Source organism: Lepisma saccharinum, chromosome 29 (genome assembly GCF_977018435.1).
Source record: "Lepisma saccharinum chromosome 29, izLepSacc3.1, whole genome shotgun sequence".
Classification (NCBI taxonomy): Eukaryota; Metazoa; Arthropoda; class Insecta; order Zygentoma; family Lepismatidae; genus Lepisma; species Lepisma saccharinum.
Window position 1 is genome coordinate 9757570 of NC_139257.1, and position 23762 is coordinate 9781331.

Genomic DNA, 23762 nt, shown 5'->3' on the forward strand with positions numbered 1-23762 from the left:
AAGTGCAATTGGGTTCTATCGCTTACGCTAGATGATGGATGCTCCCAAAACACATTGAAAAGTCCTTTATCTAGTAAATTAGGATGTACATGTTGAAGTATCTACGACAACAGTCAGAAAACAAGGGATTCCATGCTGACGGTGTCATAGTGACTGCTGATCCTGGAGTGGTCCTGGCAAAACAAAGTAAGTTGAAGTCTGATAGAAGCACCTCCGAATAAGGTGAAAGAACAAACTCATTGTGACAGAAACTTCTTTACACCATATTCTGTTTTTTTTTTAAAAAATCACATTATTCAAATTATTTATTGCACATTAAATACATGCCACAACACAAAAGGCTACACAAGTATCAAACCTTGAATATCTCGAATTATTTAGATTCTGAAAAAAAATATATTAAATGTTGAATATAAAATAGGCATTTAAGCTGTATGACTTTCTGAATGTCATCTAAGAACCTGCTTCTGTGCAAATAACTTCATACATGTTGAACACAAATAGGGCTTCTCTACAGTATGAATTCCTAAATGATTATCAAGACCTTCCTTCCCTTTGAATAATTTGTTGCACGTTGAACACACATAGGGCTTCTCTTCAAAATGAATGTTTAAATGTTGTTCAAGACTATCCTTCCTTGTAAATGAATTGTTGCATGTTGAGCACACATAGGGGTTTCTCTCCAGTATGAATTCCTGAATGATTTTCAAGACCTTTCTTCCGTTTGAATAATTTGTTGCACGTTGAACACATATAGGGCTTCTCTCCAGTATGAATTCTTAAATGTTGTTCAAGACCACCCTTCAATGTAAATGATTTGTTGCATGTTGAACACACATAGGGCACCTCTCCAGTATGAATTACTGAATGTTGTCTGAGAACTTCTTTCTGTATAAATTATTTGTTATATGTTGAACACACATAGGGTTTCTCTCCAGTATGAATTTTTAAATGTTTTTCAAGACCATCCTTCCAAGTAAATGATTTGTTGCATGTTGAACACACACAGGATTTCTAACCAGTATGAATTTTTATATGTTGTACAAGACCATCCTTCCATATAAATGATTTGTTGCATGTTGAACACACATAGGGCTTCTCTCCAGTATGAATTTTTAAATGTTTTCCAAGATAACTCTTCAATGTAAATGTTTTGTTGCATGTTGAACACACATAGGGCTTCTCTCCAGTATGAATTTTTAAATGTTTTTCAAGACCATTATTCCATCTAAATGATTTGTTGCATGTTGAACATACATAGGGCTTGTCTCCAGTATGAATTCTTAAATGTTGTTCAAGACCTCTCTTCAATGTAAATGATTTGTTGCATGTTGAACACACATAGGGCTTCTCTCCTGTATGAATAAGTGAATGTCGTCTGAGAACTTTTTTCTGTGTAAATGATTTTTTACATGTTGAACACACATAGGGTTTCTCTCCAGTATGAATTTTTAAATGTATTTCAAGGCCATCCTTCCATGTAAATGATTTGTTGCATGTTGAACACACATAGGGCTTCTCTCCAGAATGAATGTTTAAATGTTGTTCAAGACTATTCTTCCTTGTAAATGATTTGTTGCATGTTGAGCACACATAGGGTTTCTCTCCAGTATGAATTCCTAAATGATTTTTAAGACCTTCCTTCCCTTTGAATAATTTGTTGCACGTTGAACACACATAGGGCTTCTCCTCAGTATGAATTTTTAAATGTTTTTCAAGACAATCCTTCCATGTAAATGATTTGTTGCACGTTGAACACACATAGGGCTTCTCTCCAGTATGAATTCTTAAATGTTGTTCAAGACCACTCTTCAATGTAAATGATTTGTTGCATGTTGAACACACATAGGGCTTCTCTCCTGTATGAATAAGTGAATGTTTTCTCAGAACTTGTTTCTGTGTAAATGATTTTTTACATGTTGAACACACATAGGGCTTCTCTCCTGTATGAATAAGTGAATGTTGCCTCAGAACTTGTTTCTGTGTAAATGATTTTTTACATGTTGAACACACATAGGGTTTCTCTCCAGTATGTATTCCTAAATGATTTTCAAGACCTTTCTTCCGTTTGAATAATTTGTTGCATGTTGAACACACATAGGGCTTCTCTCCAGTATGAATTCTTAAATGTTGTTCAAGACCATTCTTCCATGTAAATGATTTGTTGCACGTTGAACACACATAGGGCTTCTCTCCAGTATGAATTCTTAAATGTCTTTCAAGACCACTCTTCAATGTAAATGATTTGTTGCATGTTGAACACACATAGGGCTTCTCTCCAGTATGAATTCTTAAATGTCTTTCAAGACCACTCTTCAATGTAAATGATTTGTTGCATGTTGAACACACATAGGGCTTCTCTCCAGTATGAATTAGTGAATGTAGTCTGAGAACTTTTTTCTGTGTAAATGATTTGTTACATGTTGAACACACATAGGGTTTCTCTCCAGTATGATTTTTTAAATGTTTTTCAAGACCATCCTTACATGCAAATGATTTGTTGCATGTTGAACACACATAGGGCTTCTCTCCAGTATGAATTCTTAAATGTTTCCTGAGATTTGACTTCTGTGCAAATGCTTTATTACAAACTGAGCATGCAAAGGGATTATCTCCAGTATGAGTTCTGGAATGCTTTCGAGGATCTTGCTTGCTCACAACACTATGAGTTTTCCAATTCTTTTTAAGACTATGTTTAAATGCTGAAGGATTGATACAATTGGAACACAACAATGACTTTTCAACACTACAAACTCCTGTATATTCCATGAGGCTTTTTATCTCCTTTAATTTTAATGATTCCTTGCACATTGAGCATTCAAAAGATATTCTTCTAGTATGATTTTGCACATGATCCACAAATTCACACTTATCATAATACAAATTACTTCCATCATTCAAAATGGCATAACCTTCTGAGTTCGAAGATTTTGTAGACTCTTCTTCCCTTGTAGATTCTAGATTAGTTCCACTAATCTTTGTTGCAGAGTAGAATGTTGTCGCTAGTGTCGAGCTGCAAGAAAGAAATGCTATTGGAAGTGATTTGGAAATAAAGTTTTGATTTGTAACATGAGTCTGTCGAAGATATGAATGTGCAGCATTATCCAAGTATTTTACACACATACACACACACACACACAACAGTAAGGGTGAATTTATTTTCAAATTTCTTCCTCTATTCGAAAAGCCTCTTTGATATTCCAAAATAAAAGAAAACTACATACGCTTAGAAATCCATCTACAGCATTATCATGAATTTTCATGTAGATTGCTTTAACTGTTATCTAGATATTCTCAATAGTTTAACAGACTTACATAATTGTGAAATTTTGGGAATATCTAGATAACAGTGAAACAAGACTACTTGAAAATTCATGTCAATGCTCTAGATGGAGTTCTAAACGTACGTAATTTTTCATATTTTGAAATACCACAGCGGATTTTCGAGTAAAGAGGAAAATTTGAAAAAATACACCCTTATGGCTGCCAAAGGTCCAGTCGAGCCTTAATGCTGGATGGTCGATATTTCGACCAGCAGCACGCGGCAGCAATTATCATGCAATTTCTCACAAAATACACACAATATTTGAACTCTGGCTTATGTATGTTTAATATACATATAAAGGTATGACATACTTGGGACGTTCAATATATGTTTCCCTGTGCTATAAAATATTGTATAAAGCAATGCCATTAAAAAGAAGCACATGATTAACAAGCGCCACCCTTCGTCTACAAGGAACAACAATCGATTCATTATCAGACATGAAGGTGCATGCGCTCAAGGGCGAAAAGTAAATGCTTGTTCGGAAAACATAAGGAGTTCAGAAGCATGGATGGTGCACGCGTGTTGGAAAGCTGGAGTAAACATCCCCTGTCACAATGCGCATGAGGAATGCATTGCCATCTTGCTGGTATTGCATTAAACCTTCAAGGCTGCAGCCCATGCTCATCAGTCGATTATCGCGACACAGTGGATGAGGAAACCAACACTCGCCCCCACTCAGCAGTGCAAACACAACAAAAAGTTGAAGAATTGAGGTGGGAACAGCTGGCCCACCCTCCATACAGCCCAGATTTATCACGGAGTGATTTCCATCTTTTTCCGGTGTTAAAGTCTGAATTGCAAGGTTACAGTTTCGATACAGATGAAGAAGTGAAGTGGAATGTGAGAATAGTGCTCAATAGCCAGAGCCCTGATTTTCTTGCAAAGGGTTGGTGCAATGGTGGGACAATGCCTGAATCTCTATGGGGATTATGTGGAGAAGTGAGGAAGGAACATCCTACACATGTATGTATAGTTTTCTAATGTATCATAAAAATATTTTTCTTTTACAGCATGTGGAAACTTATATTGAACGACCCACGTACTCAAATTGCAAAACATTCATTGTTACTACTATTAGCAAGCAAAGTTTAAAAAAAGTCCTTTGTTTATCTTCCTTTCACTTTGTTACCACCATATTATTATGGGATAGATTTCTAAAAGCAGTTATTACTTGTAAACTACTACATCTATTTTGAAAAATAAATTCTACAAGCAAGAATGAGTAAAAAGCAACTTTTTAAGCAGCATCCGACAATTAAGGATTCAGGGGGGACATAGGGACAAAGGCCGATTGTTGAAATTTGCCTCAACCACGTGTTAGCACATGGCAGGAATTAACGCATCATTCCATAAAAACTGTACACTGTATTTCAGTTGTTTGTTTGTTACCACCATATTATTATGGGATAGATTTCTAAAAGCAGTTATTACTTGTAAACTACTACATCTATTTTGAAAAATAAATTCTACAAGCAAGAATGAGTAAAAAAGCAACTTTTTAAGCAGCGTCCGACAATTAAGAATTCAGGGGGGACATAGGGGCAAAGGCCGATTGTTGAAATTTGCCCCAACCACATGTTAGCACATGGCAGGAATTAACGCATCATTCCATAAAAACTGTACACTGTATTTCAGTTCTTCTTTATTACTAGTTTACGTATAAAGGTCATAGATACTGTAATTGCAAAACAATACGTCCATTGTTACTATTATTAACAACCGCCGTTTGAAAAAGCTTTCATGTCTCTTTTGTTACTATGGGATAAAAGGCTATAACTGCTGATCTACTGCATCTCTTTTAACAATTTAAATTCTAAATGTAAGAATTAGTAAAAACCAACATTTTAAGTAACATCTGAAAATTGAATGTCCAGAGGGGAAACGGGGACAAAGGCCCAAAATTCAAACTCTTCCATAATTACGCAAAATTTTCGAACTTTGATATTTGAGTTTCTCTTTCGCAGTGCTGGCACAAGAATTACATATTTTCACAGTATGGTCTTTTGTTGTGCTTCCCTCCAAATTTGGTCAATCGAGAGTTCATTGGGCCGATTCTGTGTGAAATCCCGGCATTGTCCCGAAGCTGGCAACATTGCCACTTTATATAAGGTTGTCTTTTTTCTTTACTCCAAAAGTATCAGTCTCATTTCAACCAAATTTGCACCATTGTTGGAATGTACCGCCGCTACGTACTACATTTTTCATTCGCTTCGGTCTATTAAGGGGGTACAGGGGAGTAAAGTATGCCAACGTTTTCTTAAACAATTAAACTTAATTTTTGTTTTTCTTCATTTAACACTAGTTTTTGCAAGGCACAATGTATAAATTTTACCTGCACTAAAAACCCTGTCTTTACGAAAAAAAAAAGAAATTTCATCTGTCTACGACAATTAGTTCTTGAGTTGTGATTTTTCTTGTACTTCGTGGTAAGTTTGTAAAGTGCATGCTTGGAAATGCGGCGGCGTGAACGAGAATAGAGGTACAAGAGAGGTCCGGCAGCTAAAGGTTAACCTTTAAGTAGGCATGTGGGGGTCAATTTGACCCCAAGTAGATATTTCATTTATGCCCAGACACTTGCGGACTGGTCACATTGCTAGCTTACTAATACCTTCCTAAAACATTCTCATTCAAAGGTCAGGATCACTCCTTCAATATGTGAGTAATGGAAGCAAGGTGAAACTGCTCCAAACTTGCTGGGGGTTAAATTTACTCCTGTCTGCATGGTAAGATGTGTGATTCTTTGTTAAAGCCTTGAAAAAGATACAACGGAAGTTCACTTGGACTGGTATGAAAGAACAATCAAAGCCTTTGTATCTTCTTGCGATATTTGCCAAAAAGCAAAAAAGAGAAATGTATTACCATTTAATGTTCTAAAGTCAGAAATTGTCACGAAAGCATTGCAAAGATTGTATGTAGATGTGGTTTGCCCTCTGCTAATGTCTAATAATTTTAAATATATTCTTATTTGTGCAGACGGGGCTTCAAAATTCTGCATGTGCCAACCTATGACACAATTAAGTGCTAAAAGTTCTGTAAAAATTATGCATAATTCGTTTATGTTACATGGCATACCTTTTGAATGCATCACACATAATGCTGCGTATTTCAAGGAGTGAGTATTTTGCTTCATATTTGTTTCAAATGGGAATAAGACATAACTACCTCTTCATATCATGCCACAGCTAATTTAGTGAACGATGCATTGCCACCATTAAAGGTGCATTAAAAACTTACATTCATAATACTCAGATAAAATGGAGCACAATATTAAAAGAAATTCAATTTAGCGTTAATTCTGTGTATCACGAAATATTGAAAATGTCGCCAGCAGAATTATTTTTGGGCCATCCATTACATTCGCCACTGGAAATTAAATGGAAACTTTTTCAATTTGAGGAAGATACGAATATAAACGACTTGCTTCAAAATGGGAAATTGCTATTAGAAATATGGTGAAAATGTGGAAAAAATCTAATGCGTTGTACAGAAAAGATATTCTGATATCACATTTTCGGTTGGTGATCTAGTTCTGATACAGTCTCAGGAAATTTGCAAATTGTCAGATAAAATTACTAAATCTTTATGTTTGAAATATCAGGGACCATATTTGGTTCAAAAGTTCTTAGGTGGAAACACTGTTCTGCTGGAAGACTTTAGACACACCAAGAATTTGCGAAGGTCACATGTAAGCTTTCTTAAAAGATATCTTCCTCGCCTGAATTCATAGCTTTAGGCTCAGCTACTAGAGACCGACAAGTTTGTGTTTTATCTTGTATATCTGTGAAGAGTACGTACTTCTGTTTTTCTTGTTAGATTCGTTGTTTGTTTACATTTACGTAATCACGTGTTTTATGTAAATCAGTTTGAATGGTACCGGATAATGAATGGACTTAGAAATCAATTTCACCTTTATCTGCAAACAGGAATATCGTAAACTAAAAAGGAATTCATATTCATGTATTAGTCAAAAGTGTGCTTAGATACTGTTTCTTGTCCTTGTGTATTTCAAGAGATATGCTGGTATCAAGTCGACATAGAACAACTACACGTGCACTCAGCGCTACCAGAAGATCAAGGCATAAATTGGTATCTTTACAGCTAGAAAAGGTGTTGTTATATGGTATTGTATATCTTTGAGGGAAGAGGGGGAGGTTATCACCACCCCATTTCACAGCTGTACGATTTGGCAACACAACATCATATGGAATGAAGTCATGCTACGTAATCTCGAGGCCTCGTGTCCGAGCCAGGAGAATGGCTCGCCCACTTGGTCTCTGGGTAGGAAAGCTATACACACATACACTGGGGGAAATCTCTATTGCACTTAAATATTTCAAATGAACCATTAATTAATTAATAACGTAAACTGCTTTAGTAAGCTTATCTGCCATTAGGGCTAAAACTAACATAACTAATTTCGGGGTTTATTATATTTTTGAAAACTAAACTTTCATAGATTTGCATGGCCGATAACAGTATGGGTATTAATGCAAGAATTAATATTGATCTACTTTAATATACACAAGGGTGAAACACTAAATCTAGGTGCCAATTGTTCAAGGTTATTTACTGGATATATACGTGAATGATGTTAGAATAGTTGTTATTATTCTATTTACTGTTAATATGTTGATTGTAATAAACCTAAAAAATGAAAAGGTAGCTTTGGTTATAATTTATGCTTTATTGATAAGGTCTGTTCCTCTTACTACTAAGTACGCAGTTATATGGCTGAAGGAAAATGGGGGCCCAGTATAACTTTTCATTGTGTGGTAAGACGTTTGCTCGTAAGTTGCTTCATCTATAGAGGTAATTTACGTGGGAGGTCATAACTATTATGCTATCCACCAACGGAAGAAAAATGAAAACTGTCCCACAACTTCTCACGACACAGACTGTTCCATTTGGAACCAAAAAGGGAAGAGAAAGGGCTCTCCCACATTCTGATAGGGGAGGAAGTGTGATAATTTACGTTGATATTTCTTAATATTAAAAAAAAAATGGTACGAGGGTCCAATGTTTTACTTTTTTCATTTCCATGTGTTAGTACATACATTCAGATACAAAATGGCATAGTTCGTTTAATTTATGGTTGATACTGTTTTGAGATAAGCTTAATTCTAAAGTTGTGGATTTCGCAACTTTTAAGTATTCAAAGGGTATTATCTGCTAACAGCATCAATATCCAAGTAATGTGCTATAGCAGGTAGTTTATCCTAATAGTGAACTTGAATGCCCAGTAAACAAATCTTTGGGGTACTGTTGCTTAACCAAGTTATTAAGGGGCAAAATCAGGCAAAAACTGCATTTTTGGACCCTCTTTGTTGCTGCATAACAATGGAAAGAAACAATGCCCTAACAAAACAATTGAATGGATATAAGCAAACAGTCTTATATTAACAGTATATCAAAACACAAGTTTGGGATTAGTACGTCTTGAAGCTTTCCTGGCGACGAATGATAAAAAAAGATTATCTCGGGCTATCGACCAGGTGAGGTGCGGAAAACATTCCAAGCTTTCGAGAACTAACGTCACTCTCATCTTCAGGGTTGAAGTTCAGTTCTGAGCATCAACCCAGTGTATATAAGTTTGTAGAGGGAGGATACCGGTGAAGATGGCGGACCAATGGGGTGGCATGTCTGCTGCATGCACGCTTCTGGTTAACTAAAGCTAACCAAGCTGGGTCCAGTTCGAGTCCCGTGTCGCGATTATCATTTTCTTCATGAATAGCAGCTTTCTTCCTTGATGATGTGGTCCCAGTAGTTTGAAGTCTTTGCTATGATTTCTGTGTTGCTGAAATCTGGTCTGTGTCTGTCATTGATTGAATGTTCTGCTAGTCCCGACTTTTCAGGATGGTAATACTTGATGTAAATTGGTGTTCTTTACAGTGGTTTTATTGCCCTACCCATTTGCCCAATGTATGATTTCCCGCATTTGCAGATAATACGGTAGACTCCCAGTGTGTTGAGTCCTAACTCATCCTTGGGGTTGCATAGTAGGCTTCTGATCTTTGGAGGTGGTTTGGGAATGGTTTTTATGTTATTTTTATTGAGAATTTGGCTAATAACTCCGGAGAGATTTCTGGTGTAAGGAACAATGGCTATCTTCTGGTCAGCTTTGTCCGGGTTCCCTGGAGTGTCCACGTCCCCTGATGTATTCGGATTCCCCGGTGTGTCCAGATTCCCTGATACATCCGGCTTCCCTATTGTGCTGGTCTTAATGGACAGTACTCGTCTTTATGTTTTATTGATGTTGTGTTCCGAGTACCCATTCTGTTTGAAAGCTGTCCGAAGATGCTCCGCGTTGCTGATAGAGATGACCCAGTGAAATAAGGTAGAGAGTACTGGAGCTCGTTGAGACGGATGGTGAAAACTGTTGGCATTGAGATATAAATCGGTGAGAGTCGGTTTCCGCATCATCAAGGAAACAATAGCCGTTCATGAAGAAAATTATAATCTTAATCGCGACACTGGACTCGAACTGGACCCAGCTTGGTTAGCTTTAGTTAACCAGAAGCGTGCATGCAGCAGACACACCACCTTATTGGTCCGCCACCTTCACCGGTATCTCCCCTCCACAAATATATATACGCTCAGAACTGAACTTCTACCCTGAAGATGAGAGTGATGTTACCTCTCGAAAGCTTGGAATGTTTTTTTGCAACTCACTTAGTTGATAGCCCGAGATAATCTTTTCATCAAAAGTTTGGGATGTTGTTGCTTTCCAAAGAAACAGCACTTCAAACTTAGTCAAGTTTCACTTTTCATGAAAAATGGAGGGTATGACCTTGAACTTTAACATTTTCTACAGGGGATGGAAAATTATTTCAGGGTTTCAAATTTGCACAATATTCATTTCTCAATACCTACTTCAACATATAAACAAATTAAGGGGAACAAAAAAAATACATCTATCTCACTTTGTTCGAATTTCAAAATAATTGCTCTTAACAACAGATATTTATGTCATATAAATTCTTAATGTGTGTTGACATAATTTATGACAGATTAATATAATTGAGCTCGCAATGAATACTGTGCCAGATAAAAATCAAGCAAGCTGAGCAGAAGCATTTCTCGAGGAATGAATAGATAGGATTTAACGTAGGCTCATTACATGTCAAATCAACCGATAAAAAATATTTTTGAACCTTAGGGATTCAGATTTTTTAGATTTTTTTGTTTATACATTGCACCTATCAAGAGGACAAAAACTGCCAAATTTCAGATTATTTTTGGCTCTTAGTTTTCGAGTTATTGACTTTCAAAAAAGCAAAAATCCCAACATTTGAAGACATTTTGAAATCTTTAAACAGTTCTAGATCAAAAACTATTTGACATAGAGAGCTCAAATTGGAGTCATTCTCTTCTGCTGTTAAAGAGCTTTAATTTGAAATGCAACATGACTATGGTGTTTGAATGTCTTAATTTTTAAGAAACTTGAACTTGAACCATTTTTAATATTTTTGAAAAATATATATGATTTGAAGACATCAATTGACTATTTGTGTGCAAAATTTCATAGTGGGACGGCAATGGGTTCCGATGGAAATTAATTTTTTGTATTGTAATGTATGCAAAATTTGCTAAATTTGTTGACTTCCATGTTATAACCACAACTATATGCTGAGTAGTTGATGTAGAATTCTTCATAACAGTCTATTTTATAATTTTTGGACTACACATAATATGAAAATTCGCATTATTTATTACCTTTAATATCAGGTAAGCAAATTGAAAAATGTGCGTGGGGAGTCATTAAATAACAGTGATTTTATTCATCAAAAAAGTTCCTTAGCAACATGCCATAAAGGTGTCGTGACAATGGAGAAGTATGTGCCTGCACAGTAGTTCATACACCATGGCCACTCCACTGTTGACTTGCACTGTAGAAGAGCTACAAAGTGTTTTTCGTTTTTTGTAGTCAGATGGAGTGAAACCTTCTGAAATCTAGAGCTGAATGAAGGTTCAGTACGAGACAATTGTTTAAGTCAGGGGAAAGTATATGAATGGGTGGAAAGGTTTAAAGACGGAAGACAAGCCATTTTGTGTGGCAACTAACACAGTAAAACAGCAGATCAATTAGCGAATCCATTAATTTAGTACACTCTCTTTTGACAAACAATTATCTTTGTACTGAGCCTTCATTCTGCTGTAGATTTCAACACAAGCATGCACAGACCCTCTGATTAGGGGGGGGGGAGCCTTGATGATAGTTTATTTGGAGAAAGAAAAACCTCATTTCATCTCACTGTTTTACTGTATTGATATGTATGGAACAAGAGCATATATAGAGTGGGTCCCGAACCACTGAAAATAACTGTATTAGAAGAATACACACTTACGTGACACCGATGTCCTTTGCTCCCTCCATTATTCTCACTAATTTACATATGAACATGGTTTCAGACAGCAGATTTAAAACAACTGCATATAATAAGTTCATTTCCAACAGTAATGGCCATTAGGGGGGGGGGGGGGGGTTGCTTCTTCACTTTTTGCCCCCAAAACTATAGCCTGTTAATGCTAAGCCTCATCTGCAAAGAAAAAGTAAACTGTCGTTGCCCTCCTCCCCACTTTTGTCACTCAATTGCTGCTGATGATTTCTAATGTATGGGCAATTTATCTTGCAAACACATAGGTAACAAAACTAACGAATAAACTGTATGCAAGTGATAATAACAAGACATTTGCTAGAGAACTAAGTTGGATAGTTCAATTAAATAAAAAATAATGCATCTTACGTAGTTGCTTGGTACTTTCATTGGCTTGAAAATACTTAATTATGTAAAGAGCATAATATCGTTTAATAACAGCAATAAAATTCCTCTGCACTAAATTCCTAAGCAAGAGTATTAGCGCACGCCTTTGGATTCTAGAAGGTTTCACTCCCTCTGAACACAAAAAATGAATTACACTTTGCTGCTCTTCTACAGTGCAAGTCAACAATGGAGCGGCTATGCTGTATTTGCTACTGTGCAGATGCATACTTTGCCATTGTCACGACACCTTTATGGTGTGTTGCTAAGGAACTTTCTTGAGTGCCAAAACACACATTTTTGTTGTGCATAAATATAGATGAAGTTTAGAATAAATTCCTGTTATTTAATAATGTCCCTTAGTATATATTTCAATTAGCTTACCTGATATTAAAAGTGATAAGTTTTAGGTATTTTCATGTTATTTGTAGTATAAAAATTATAAAATAGACTAATATGAAGACTTCAACATCATGAGGGGTCCAAAAAAATAGAATTTAATCGTTTGGTCTTGGGCACCAGCCTCAAATTAACAACAATAGATTAAAGTTTGAAAATTTTAATTAAAAAAAAATAAAGTGTACAGGAGATGCATTACTGTGAGAAATGCTTACAAAATGGTTGTGCAACTATTAAATTAACTACACATATGAATTCATCATCTAAGTAAACTAACTAACTCCCTAGCCTTCTTAAACCCGAAGGTTCATGGCTGAGCAACACAGGCCTTCCATCTTTCCCTATCTTGAGCAAGTTCTATATACTCTTTTCCATCCCTACTGATTTCCCTTAGGTCAATCTCAACGTTGTCCCTCCATCTTCTTCTTGGCCTTCCTATAGGTCTCTTACCATCAGGTTTCCCAACAAGAATCCTGTAAACTCCTCTTTCCTCTCCTATTCGTGCCACATGGCCTGCCCACCTAAGTCTTCTTGATTTAATTATTCTAATAATATCTGGACATGAATACAAATTATGTAGTTCTAAATTATGTAACCTTCTCCACTCACCTGTCTCCTCATCCCTTTTAGGTCCAAAGATTTTCCTAAGGATCTTATTTTCAAATACTCTCAATTTATGTTCCTCTTTCAATGTAAGGGACCAAGTTTCACATCCATATAATACTACAGCCAAAATTACGGTTTTGTATATTTTAACTTTTAGTTTCTTAGATATTAAACGAGAAGACAAAAGTTTATGAAGAGAGAAGTAACATGCATTTCCTGAATTAAGCCTACTTTTTATTTCCTCTTTAATATAATTTTCATTTGCTAATATTACTCCTAAGTATTTGAATTTGGAAACTGGTTCAAACGAGTTGTTATCAATAATTAGATTTTGATTATTACCTAACACTTGGTTTCGGCCTGTAAGCATATATTTAGTTTTCTCTTTGTTAACTTCCAAACCTATCTCTTTAGCAGTTTTGAAAAATATCTTAGCATTATTCTTAATTGTATTCACATCATCCCCCAGTAAGTCTACATCATCTGCATATGCTAACAACTGAGTCACACCATTTAATTTTAGTCCTTCTTTAGTTTCTTTTACCTTCCTAACAGCATATTCTAAGGCAATGAATTCATCATCATGTTTCATTTTTACCTCACATTTCGTATATATAAACATAAATGTGTATGCTCATTCCAACATTAATCAAACATTGACAACAAGGCAAACTATGCAATAAGATGTGGTTATAGATGAACTTTCATGAAACCCATTCTAGGTCAATAAAACATTGTCAGTTATAGATGTATTTAAAAACATCTAAAAATAATAGACAATTATAACCTTATGACTTGGCCAAGTACTTACAAACCACATTAGCGTACAAGATAATTTTAATTTAACAAGTATTAAAATTCACTTAATGACTTTTTCAGGCATTCGTGTAGGACTCAATATAAAAATAATCTGGCGCAATTTCTTTTATTCCCCTTTTTTCCTTTCAGGGAAGAAATCTTAGCAGACGACCTATATGCCAACTACCTTATATATAGAAATCGTAATTTTTTCCACGTTGGCCAAAACTGATGCCCAATATCATGTTCACTACTTCTAACAGTTATAGTTAGGAGTTACCAAATTATGATCTTCTAAGTCAATTATCACAAGATTATGGAGGAATAAATAATTTCCGCTCAAAAGAAGTTCGAAGAACCAATACATATCCTGACATTTTAATGCTTTGAGGTTGTGTCTTTGCCAACCATGTGTAATGTATCCATGTACAACCAAGAACAGCTAGTCCACTTCGCTTATCACACTTGTTAAACTTTCACGTAAAAGAGAGATTAATCACCGTGCTCCACTTTCAGACTTAAAATATTGAAAATAAAGCCTTTTTGAACAAGAAAATCATGGATTGTATTGTCCTGCACCAAACCATCACTTTTTCTTCATCACGGTATCCTCACAAGTGTATCCAATACCCCATCCTTTTTCCGTATTTACAGATTACTAACTATCAAATTTACATGAATAGAAATAACAATTTTGTAACAGTATTGTAGAGATATTTACATTGTAATTCCTTCTAAACCTAACAAAAGGCAACTTGGCAACAGATTTAAATATGCTTCACTATTTCTTACCTTTAACAAGAAAAAAAATACTATACATGTTTGTGCAATATAGAGGGAAAAAGGATATTTTTGTACTATTCCAATTTTTCCCTACATAGGTATTTTGCCACACTGAAATCAACAGTCAATGAGACATTGCTTACAATTATTATTCAGCATTTTTACCATGCAGAATACAAAAATTGAGTTCAAAACACACTGTAGTTAATGAAAAATGAATTAAAATAACCAAGAAAGCAAGAGCAAACTCTATTCATTGTGAAAAACCAGGTAAATACAAAGTCTATTAACATGCAACATTTAGTTCTGTGCAAAGCATGCAAGACTGCAAGGAAGTATTGTGATTTATTTATTAATTTTCTGAGGTCGGTAACTTTTGATTTAATGTATCGATTTTCATGAAATTTGAAATATAATGAAGAAATCTGACAGGTCGAACAATGAGATAAATCACATTCCACAAAAATGTAATTTAAAAATTAAAGGTTGTAAAACCTTGGCCACATATAATGTACACTTGACGGTATCGTTATAACATCATCTACTCAGCATATAGTTGTGGTTATAACATGGAAGTCAACAAATTTAGCAAATTTCGCACACATTACATTACAAAAATGTAATTTTCATAGGAACCCATTGCCGTCCCATTATGAAATTTTGCTCACAAATAGTCAATTGATGTATTCAAAATCATATATGTTTTTCAAAAAAATTAAAAATGGTGTTTATGAAATTTTGAAAATACTTCTTCTCAAGCTTTTTAAAAATTAAGAAATTCAAACACCACAGTCATGTTGCATTTCAAATTAAAGCTCAATAAAAGCAGAACAGAATTACTCCAATTTGAGCTCTCTAGGTAAAATAGCTTTTGATCTAGAACTGTTTAAAGATTTCAGAATGTTGGCAAATTTTGGGATATTTGCTTCCTTGAAAGTCAATAACTCTAAAACTAAGAGCCCAAAAAAAATCTGAAATTTGGCACTTTTTGTCAACTTCACTGGTACTACAACTGCACCAAAAATTATTAATTACTGGGATGTCAAGGTTCAGATCCCGGTTGATTTGGCATGGAATGACCCCATAATCTTGTATTACATTATTACAACACTTTGCACTTGGTACGTAAAAAGAAAAAAGAAACAGGAGGGGGTAGGATTTGAACCTAGGATGTTTCAATCTTGATGAAAAACTATAACAGGATGACTAACCAAACTGCTACGCGAGATTACTCACAAGAAACTCTGTAAAACATGTTCATCTCACTGGAAAGAAACTCATGCCAGAGTTCTGAATAATTTTTCACCACAGATCAAGGAAAAGGTGCATTGTACAGAACTGCATAGTATTGTGCAAGATATATTTACTGATATCACACCTACAATTGTAAAAAATTTGCTCTTTGCTTTCAAATGTGAACAATTCATTCCAAGTGCAGGAGATCCTGTTCAGTGTTTCAACTGCACACATTCTTGTGCTCCTTATTTTATGTTTGTAAAACAGGTAACATATGGTAAAGGGACTGATAGACTGAGATTATTTGGTAACATTCATAATGGGACTGAATAATTCTATACCAGCCAGTCAGAACATGAAATAATATTGTATGGAGCACGGAAAAAAAAATAACAATAACAATAAAAAAAGCCCATAAATTTTTAGGAAGTTGATGGCAGCCATATATAGCTACCAAACAATCAGAACATTTTGCATTTCCAATAAAATGTAATGCTTTCACCATGGTGTAGCCATTGTGTAAACGAGTGGGCCATTGCAAACTGGTAATGATGTAGACTATGCCAAATATGCTTAACATGAGAGATTTTCAAATAACATGAATAAGCATTTCAACATATGGATGATAGAACTACAGTGTGGGCGAGAAATAACTAGGTAATGAAAATTTGCTGAAGTTTTTGTAATGTTTAAGCAATCTGAATAAAAGTTTCTGTACATTATGAAATAGAATTACATATGTGCATACAAATTTCACAATACGATGATCCTGTGAAATACATGAAGCATATCCTTAAGTTTTCTTTTTTGGAAAGGTCCCAATAGTTCTAAATTCCACCGCCATGTGCCAGTGGTTAGAAGAAATAATTTTGTGAGAATAGGTCAGTCGTGAGTGTGCAATGTCAGTTTCATACAAAATTTAATTAAGATCCACCACCTAAGAACTCCATTGATTTAGTGCTGAGGTGCATACTGAAATCTGTCTGAATGGAGTTGGATTACCATATTGACCTGTGCAGAGTAACAAAGGGTGCTGACATTAGCATTTGTGAGTTAACTTTGCGATAACCACTGGCACTTAAACATGGACAGTTACATTACACATGTGTAAAATTCTATCCTATTTTGACAATATATGAAAAAATTTAACAAGTTGAAATCATTCAAATAATTTTGAAACATGGTATATAATAAGTAACCCTCCACATGCAGAACACATCACAAAGAGTTGGCAATGATGAAATGACATATATATAGTATAACATAAAAAGCACTCATTTCATTGCTACAACACATCTCTGCAAACTAAAACAACAGAGGCCGACCTCAATGGTGAAGTGGTTAGGCATGTCCTGGGTTCCAATCTCTGCCTGGGAATGTGTGTTCTCTGTGAGTGTGACTCCATCCATTTCAACCTTTCAACACTCATCTCCACGATTAACCAAAAGTGGCAGAAAAGTGATGTAAAATAAACCAAACCAAGCAATCAAAAACAACAGAAAGTGTTCATATGTAAAACTATTCATAAATAAACCATATTTTGTTCTTAAATATGGGAGACTTGAAATCCAAGCTTCATTGTTTAATTGCTTCATGGAAAAATTCATGACTTTGCCCATATACAAGAAGCAATTCTGACAATGACTAAATATTCAAGTTGAGGAAATTTTGAGGACCTATGATCAAAGTCTTATGATACTCAGTTTCATTAATGTCAAAATATTTCATGCACTCACCTTTCTGTCTCTGCAGATGGACATTGATCTTCAATTGTGAGTTCACTCTTCACATCTTCAGGCTCTACATTAACATTGTCACTCTCATCACTTTTGCATGCAACAGCACCAAACTCTGCACTCACATCCAAATCTTTACTATCATTCTGCAAAAATTCAGTCATCCCAGCACCAGAGTTCAATTGTACGTGAAAGGTAACATTCCCTGGTTCTTTGAATTTCATTTGTTCCAACTTTGGTTCAGATTTAATAACTGATGATGATGATGCTGGCTGCCAAGTGTTTTCAGTTGACTCTTCATTTGGTTCACACTTGATTGAACAACTCATGAAATGAGGTTCTGCCTTCAGGAGGTTGGACAAAGAGTGATCATGGAACTCCATCTGTGTTGATGAGGGTGAGGCACTTGCAATCTGAAAAGACATTTTACACACGAACATCAGATGGTGCTCAAATATTGGTGAGCCCAACTTAAGAGTTCAGTATGGGGCTTATGACGACAGCGTTGCCGCATGGTGCGCAGCAGAAGATTGTTCCTTTGCACGTTGAGTGTTTGCTGTAGTACATGCCAACACAAAAGTTAGTGGTGCATGCAGGCCCATACCCAAGGGGGCATGGGAGCCATGTCCCTCCCTCAAAGATTACAAGAATCTTTGCTAATACGTATCATTTAATTTATAAATATATTATTTTCTAAACATAGAATTATAATGGCCGTTCGGTGGTACTGATAAATGAGTATTAAAAGAAATTTTAAAATATCGCTACTTTGCGGAATACAGTTTACTTTCTCTTGGTGGACAAGGCTTAACATTAAGTAGCCATCCATAGCAGGGGGGGGGGGGCAATGCCCACCAAGACCCCATAATCATCACCACTGTAAGCAATAAAAGTAAAATAAGAATGCAAGATAAATATAAGAATGGAATATTAATTGACTATATTAATAGAAAGCAGAACTTAAACATAATAAAAGCATTTCAACTACATTTTGCAATCTGGCATTTTAACCAGTTAGTTTGCTACTTTCAACTTTTTAAATATTTGAAATACTATATAAAAGTAACAAATTAATTCCTTTATGCATAATGTTTAGCAATTTACTTCTGTACGTAACATAATAAATATGTATATTATAATAAACCAATATACCAAATAAAAAATTGCCTTCCACATTTTTTCGGTGGCCGCAGTGGCTCAGTCGGTAACGCATCTGACTACCATGCTAAAGGTCCTGGGTTCGATCCCCAGCCAGTTCAAATCCGGGGACTTTTCTGACGTTGGTAGCGGCCCCGATGCCCACCCAGCATCGAATAACATGGGTACCTGGGGGAAATCCTGGGGGGTAAAGGTGGTCAGGGGGGTGATGCTGATCACATCATCCCCACTCACGACCGGATCAAGAAAGTGTGGGGCGTTACCCCACACTCCCTATACGGCTTCATGGAGTGGTGCCTAACACAGGGGAACACTTTACTTTTTTTTCCATATTTTTTCAATTACTCCCCCCCCCCCCAAATATCCTGTGTCCTGGGTTGGGTCCATGGTTACTGTATAATACAAGAGCACAAATTCATAAAACAAAGAAACCTCCCTTTAAGAAAAAGGAGAAAATAATAGGGAATAGCAAAATAATTATAATGATGTATGTACTTACAATGCTACTAAATTCTTATTCCAAACGCACAACACTGTCTATTGGGTCACCACTGCCTGAGGAATCGTCATTGGTGGTCATCTCTTAATCCAAAGAATCCTCGTTTAGCTGTATAATTATGGGTTCGATGTCATCCTGAAGTTCATCTGCATCCCACATTTCACTTTCAATTCTTCTTACATGCTCCAGACACTTTTTCCACAGTTCACTTGTCACTTCATCGAAACCTTTACAAATCAGTCACTCCATGTCTTTTATTTTACATGTGTTGTTTCTTGAACTCACATAGTGTTTGACCTGGGCCCAGATAAGTTCTATGGGGTTCAACTCGCAGTGATAGGGGGGTAACCGCAGAATTGTGTGGCCAAGATCTTTTGCCATTTTGTCTATTTTATACGTATCATACTTGCACCGGATGTCCATCAGATCTCTTTTAAGCATCTAATCTTCATATCCTGTGTCCGGGGCTGGGTCCATGGTTTGTCCAGAACGATGATGGACCGTGGAGGGAGATTTGGAAATATAATCCAGACTATACTTTTCGTAGGTCTCCCTGTCCATTTCATCGTGTTCGTCGGTGGTGTTTTTTCCGGTACACAAAAACGAGTTTCGCATTTAGAACAAAACTGTGTTCATTACTGGCATGAACCAAAGCAAATCTCGCTCCCCCCACCTGTAGGTGCTGCAAGCACACTGGAAAGGCCACAGAAAAAGGCATTGTGCAGTCTTTATTGTCTTGTCCCTCCACTCTTTTTGCACAGTAGCACCAGCATTAACCCATGACTCGTTCGTGTATACAATGTACCTGTTTTCGGTCCTAAATTGTCTAATTTGACGCAGATATTTGTGACGCTTAGACACAACATCTTCCCTTTCAATGAGCATTTCTTGCTTCCCCTTTTTTCATACATAAAATCAAGTTCTTTCAACAAACGATGAAATATTGTCCTCTTTAAATTTGGCAATGAAGGGTCAGCATTTACTGATTGCAGCACAGATTGAAGGGTTGGAGGACAATTTTTGAAAAATAACTCTTGGACTTTCTGCCACACAGCTCTTTGAACAAAGTCGTTGTATTTTACATACCTGCTGTTATTTGGCGTTTTTCTCCTCTGTCTCCTTTTGTTTGGTGTTGTAAGAATTCCTTGAACCGCTTTGCTGTGAATTTTGTAAACAGTTTTACATGAAATTCCAGTTGCTTCAATACTTTCACTCAATCCAAGTAACACTTTTGCCATGATTTTTCTGCTTTAAATAATAAAAAATATTTATTACAATTTGTCTCTCTTTACTTTTAAGACACTGGCCACTTTTTTGCTTAATAACACTTCCACTTGACATTTTGCTGTTGTACAATAATAATAGAGCTAATAATGAACTCCTTGAAGGACTAGCCAAAACAAAAAAGCATGCACACAATAAACCTCTTGACCCCACGGGACGGAAGGACAGAAGTCTCTTGACGAACTTTTGCCTGGACATTCCCCCCCCCCTCCCCATTTCCCTCTTCCCAACATGTGTTTGCAGCAACTGGTAACATTCGGAGGGCTGTTATTTTTAGCTCCCCAAATCACGTAAACACAAGAAAAGAATATGTCTTTATTCGATGGTCTGACTTGTAAAAGAAGGTGCAGAATTTCAAAACCTTACATTTCCTCTGCTTATTGCATATTTCTTTTTTACTCTTCAAATGTTAAGCATTTTCCTTTCTGACAGAAACACTGTTATTTGGGGGTGGTGGCAACAAAGGCAAAAGCTCATAACAGACCATACTGAACTCTTAAGTTGGGCTCCTCTATAGAAGATAAAATACATGTGTGTGTGTGTGTGTGTGTAAAAAGGAAAGGGAAACCCTCACCAGACACTGGAAAAACTCGAACATTTACAGCTGCATCTCCAGTGGTAGAAAAAGTTTGTGGAAATGCAAGCTGTGTAAATTTGAAAATGATGGTTAGAAAGGGATAGGGCTAGTGATGGATTAGTTGGAAAGTTACTGGGTGGCGTCTTTCAGGCCAGTGGCCTCCACGATCACACAGTGGTAGCTTCACCGCCTTGTAAACAAGGGATCCTGGGTTCAATACCCGTGGAGTCTCATAGTGGTTCGGATCCCACTTTGAACTGTAGGTCCTGTCTCGATTAACCATTCTGTGCATAAAGTGGACTTAAAACAACAAATCAATCAATCAATCTTTCAGGCCAGAGGTTGGTTGCATTCATGGCTAATATGGCCCTCTCCCATCTTTTTCGTACCAAGGTGTTAATTGAAAGGGATGTTTTGATGGTTGGTAGTGACAAAAATAATTTCAGTCCAGGTTGTGGGTTGAGAAGGGGTGGGTGTTTATCCTGAGGTTGAAGGCCTTCGATGTGCCCCTCCCCTGATTTTGCAGGTGAAGGTATAGATAACATTGCTCAACTTCTTGTATGTGTCTCTTGGATTTTAAGCCTGTTCCTGGGGTTTTGGGGGCTGATTCAGAAAATTGCATCTGATAGACTGTATCAGTTCCGGTTTCTTAGATACAGATTTATGATAGATATGAATGCATAAAATGTTAGTCAATTCTTTGAAAGATCTCCTCTGCAGAATAGGGATATCATAACAAGCTTTGTTAATTGATTTCGCAATTAATATATTTAAACTACCCACATTTCGTATGTATAATTGATCCATGTTTCACAACTATTCCCACTCATATCATTTCATTTCTGCAGATCGAACACTACAGAAGTTATGGCTACTTCAAGATGGACCTGCTTGAATCATCCCAGTGTATTTCACTATATTTGTGGGGAGTACACACTGAAAGCAATTAGGAAAAATATTTCTGAGTTCGTGAAAATAGCATATGTAGCTCATTTTGGCGTCAAGCTTGGAGATCAGGATAAGCCATGGGCTCTTCATATTGCATGCAAAACTTGTAGAGAGCATTTATGCCAGTGGACAAATGGATAGAGAAGCTGCTTGAGATTTGAAGTACCAATGGTATAGAGGGAACAGAAAAAATGCTTCAATGACAATGTTATTTTTGTATTGTTAATATCACAGGCATCAATCAACATAATTGTGACAAGTGGTCTTACCCTAATCTACCTTCAGTCAGAAGACCTGTTCCGCATTTGGATCTTGTACCCATTCCACCTATCCATGAACTACCACAGCTCTCAGGGGATGAGTCTTGTATGTCTGATACTGCACAAGATAAAGACAGTAGGCTTAGTGTCACTGATTTCCAAACAACTTCACATAGTTGACCAGAATGAATTGAGTGATCTGATGAAGGACTTACATCTTTCCAAGGAGTCTTTGGAATTGCTTGCCTCCAGACTAAAGGAAAAGAAAGTACTTCAGCCTGAAACAAGAATTACATTTTATCAAATGGAAAAAAAAGATTTGCTGTCATTTTTTACTGAAGAAAAAACTTAGTATTCTGCAATGACATGGAAAACATTCTGAACAAAACTGGTCTTTCAGAATATAAAACGAGTGAGTGGAGTATTTTTATTGACAGTTCAAATGTAGTTTGAAATGTGTTATTTTAAATAACAGCAACAAATATGGTTCATTTCCAATAAGTCATCCCAACAGGATGAAAGAATAGTCCAAGACCATCTCCTTATTCTTGGCAAATATAAAATACCATGAACATCAATGGGTGATATGTGTAGACTTGAATATGGTTACTTTTATTCTTGGTCAACCAAGTGGCTACATAGCCCCATAGCCCTATGAACCATTGACACATAGCCCTACAAACCATTTGCGGAAATGTACATTCTTCAGTTACAAAAACACGTGTTTGGAAACACTGAACGGGATTGACCGGGATTACGTCATCACACACAGGCAACATCCGGCTAGAAGGAAATGGATGCAACAGCTTTTGTGCATCGGTCACACATTTATATCGAAAAATAGATGATTTACCGGCAAAATTCAATGAACAATGCGAGAAAACACTTCCCCAAACTTCCACAAGTCTAAAGAAACTGCATTCGGTAAGTAATTTCTCCTGTAAATTTTAAGAAATCTGTTTCCCAGAAACAGAAAGTTTCCCTTGAATTGTACTTTATTTTAATGCGCAGTGGTGTAGAAGGCAGCAAATGTGTCTAATATTTGCAATCACACACAAAGCAATAATAGAATATCTGACAGCAGACAAAGAACAATTTGACTTCACGTTCCTTTACTCGCCAGCAAGCCTATGGTAGCTAATTCGAAGAAATCGAAGTTCCGGCCAATTGTTTGTCGGTCACTTTTTGGAAAATGCATGCTTTTGTTTCTCCATTTTTTCTTTAACTTCTCGCCTGTAAGCAACCTGTATTTTATCTACGTATTCTTCTGAATCTAATCTTTCTAATGGTGTAAGATACATATTACCATTTACTTTGATAAGCACTGTCACTTACAACAAAATGTGTCCCTCGGGATCTGTTTCCATACTACCTGCATGGGGAATGTAAGG

The 23762-nt window shown here is 36.2% G+C and overlaps 1 protein-coding gene across 4 annotated transcripts in view; it reads right to left on the minus strand.

Moving 5' to 3' along the window:
* Window positions 1-266: 266 nt before the first annotated feature.
* LOC145981639 (uncharacterized) overlaps window positions 267-23762 on the minus strand; it is a 32704-nt gene continuing 9208 nt past the window's right edge. Inside the window, exons 2-5 of one of the 4 annotated variants that reach the window (XM_083115027.1) lie at window positions 22381-22624; window positions 20389-20550; window positions 17646-18058; window positions 267-3013 (exon numbers count right to left, since the gene is read on the minus strand). In XM_083115027.1, the coding sequence (XP_082971153.1) occupies window positions 1015-3013; window positions 17646-18028 (2382 nt within the window). In that variant the 5' untranslated portion in view covers window positions 18029-18058; window positions 20389-20550; window positions 22381-22624 and the 3' untranslated portion in view covers window positions 267-1014. Of the gene's footprint in view, window positions 3014-17645; window positions 18059-20388; window positions 20551-22380; window positions 22650-23762 lie in introns of all 4 variants that reach the window. The other 3 variants (XM_083115029.1, XM_083115030.1, XM_083115028.1) reach the window with 3 other exon arrangements.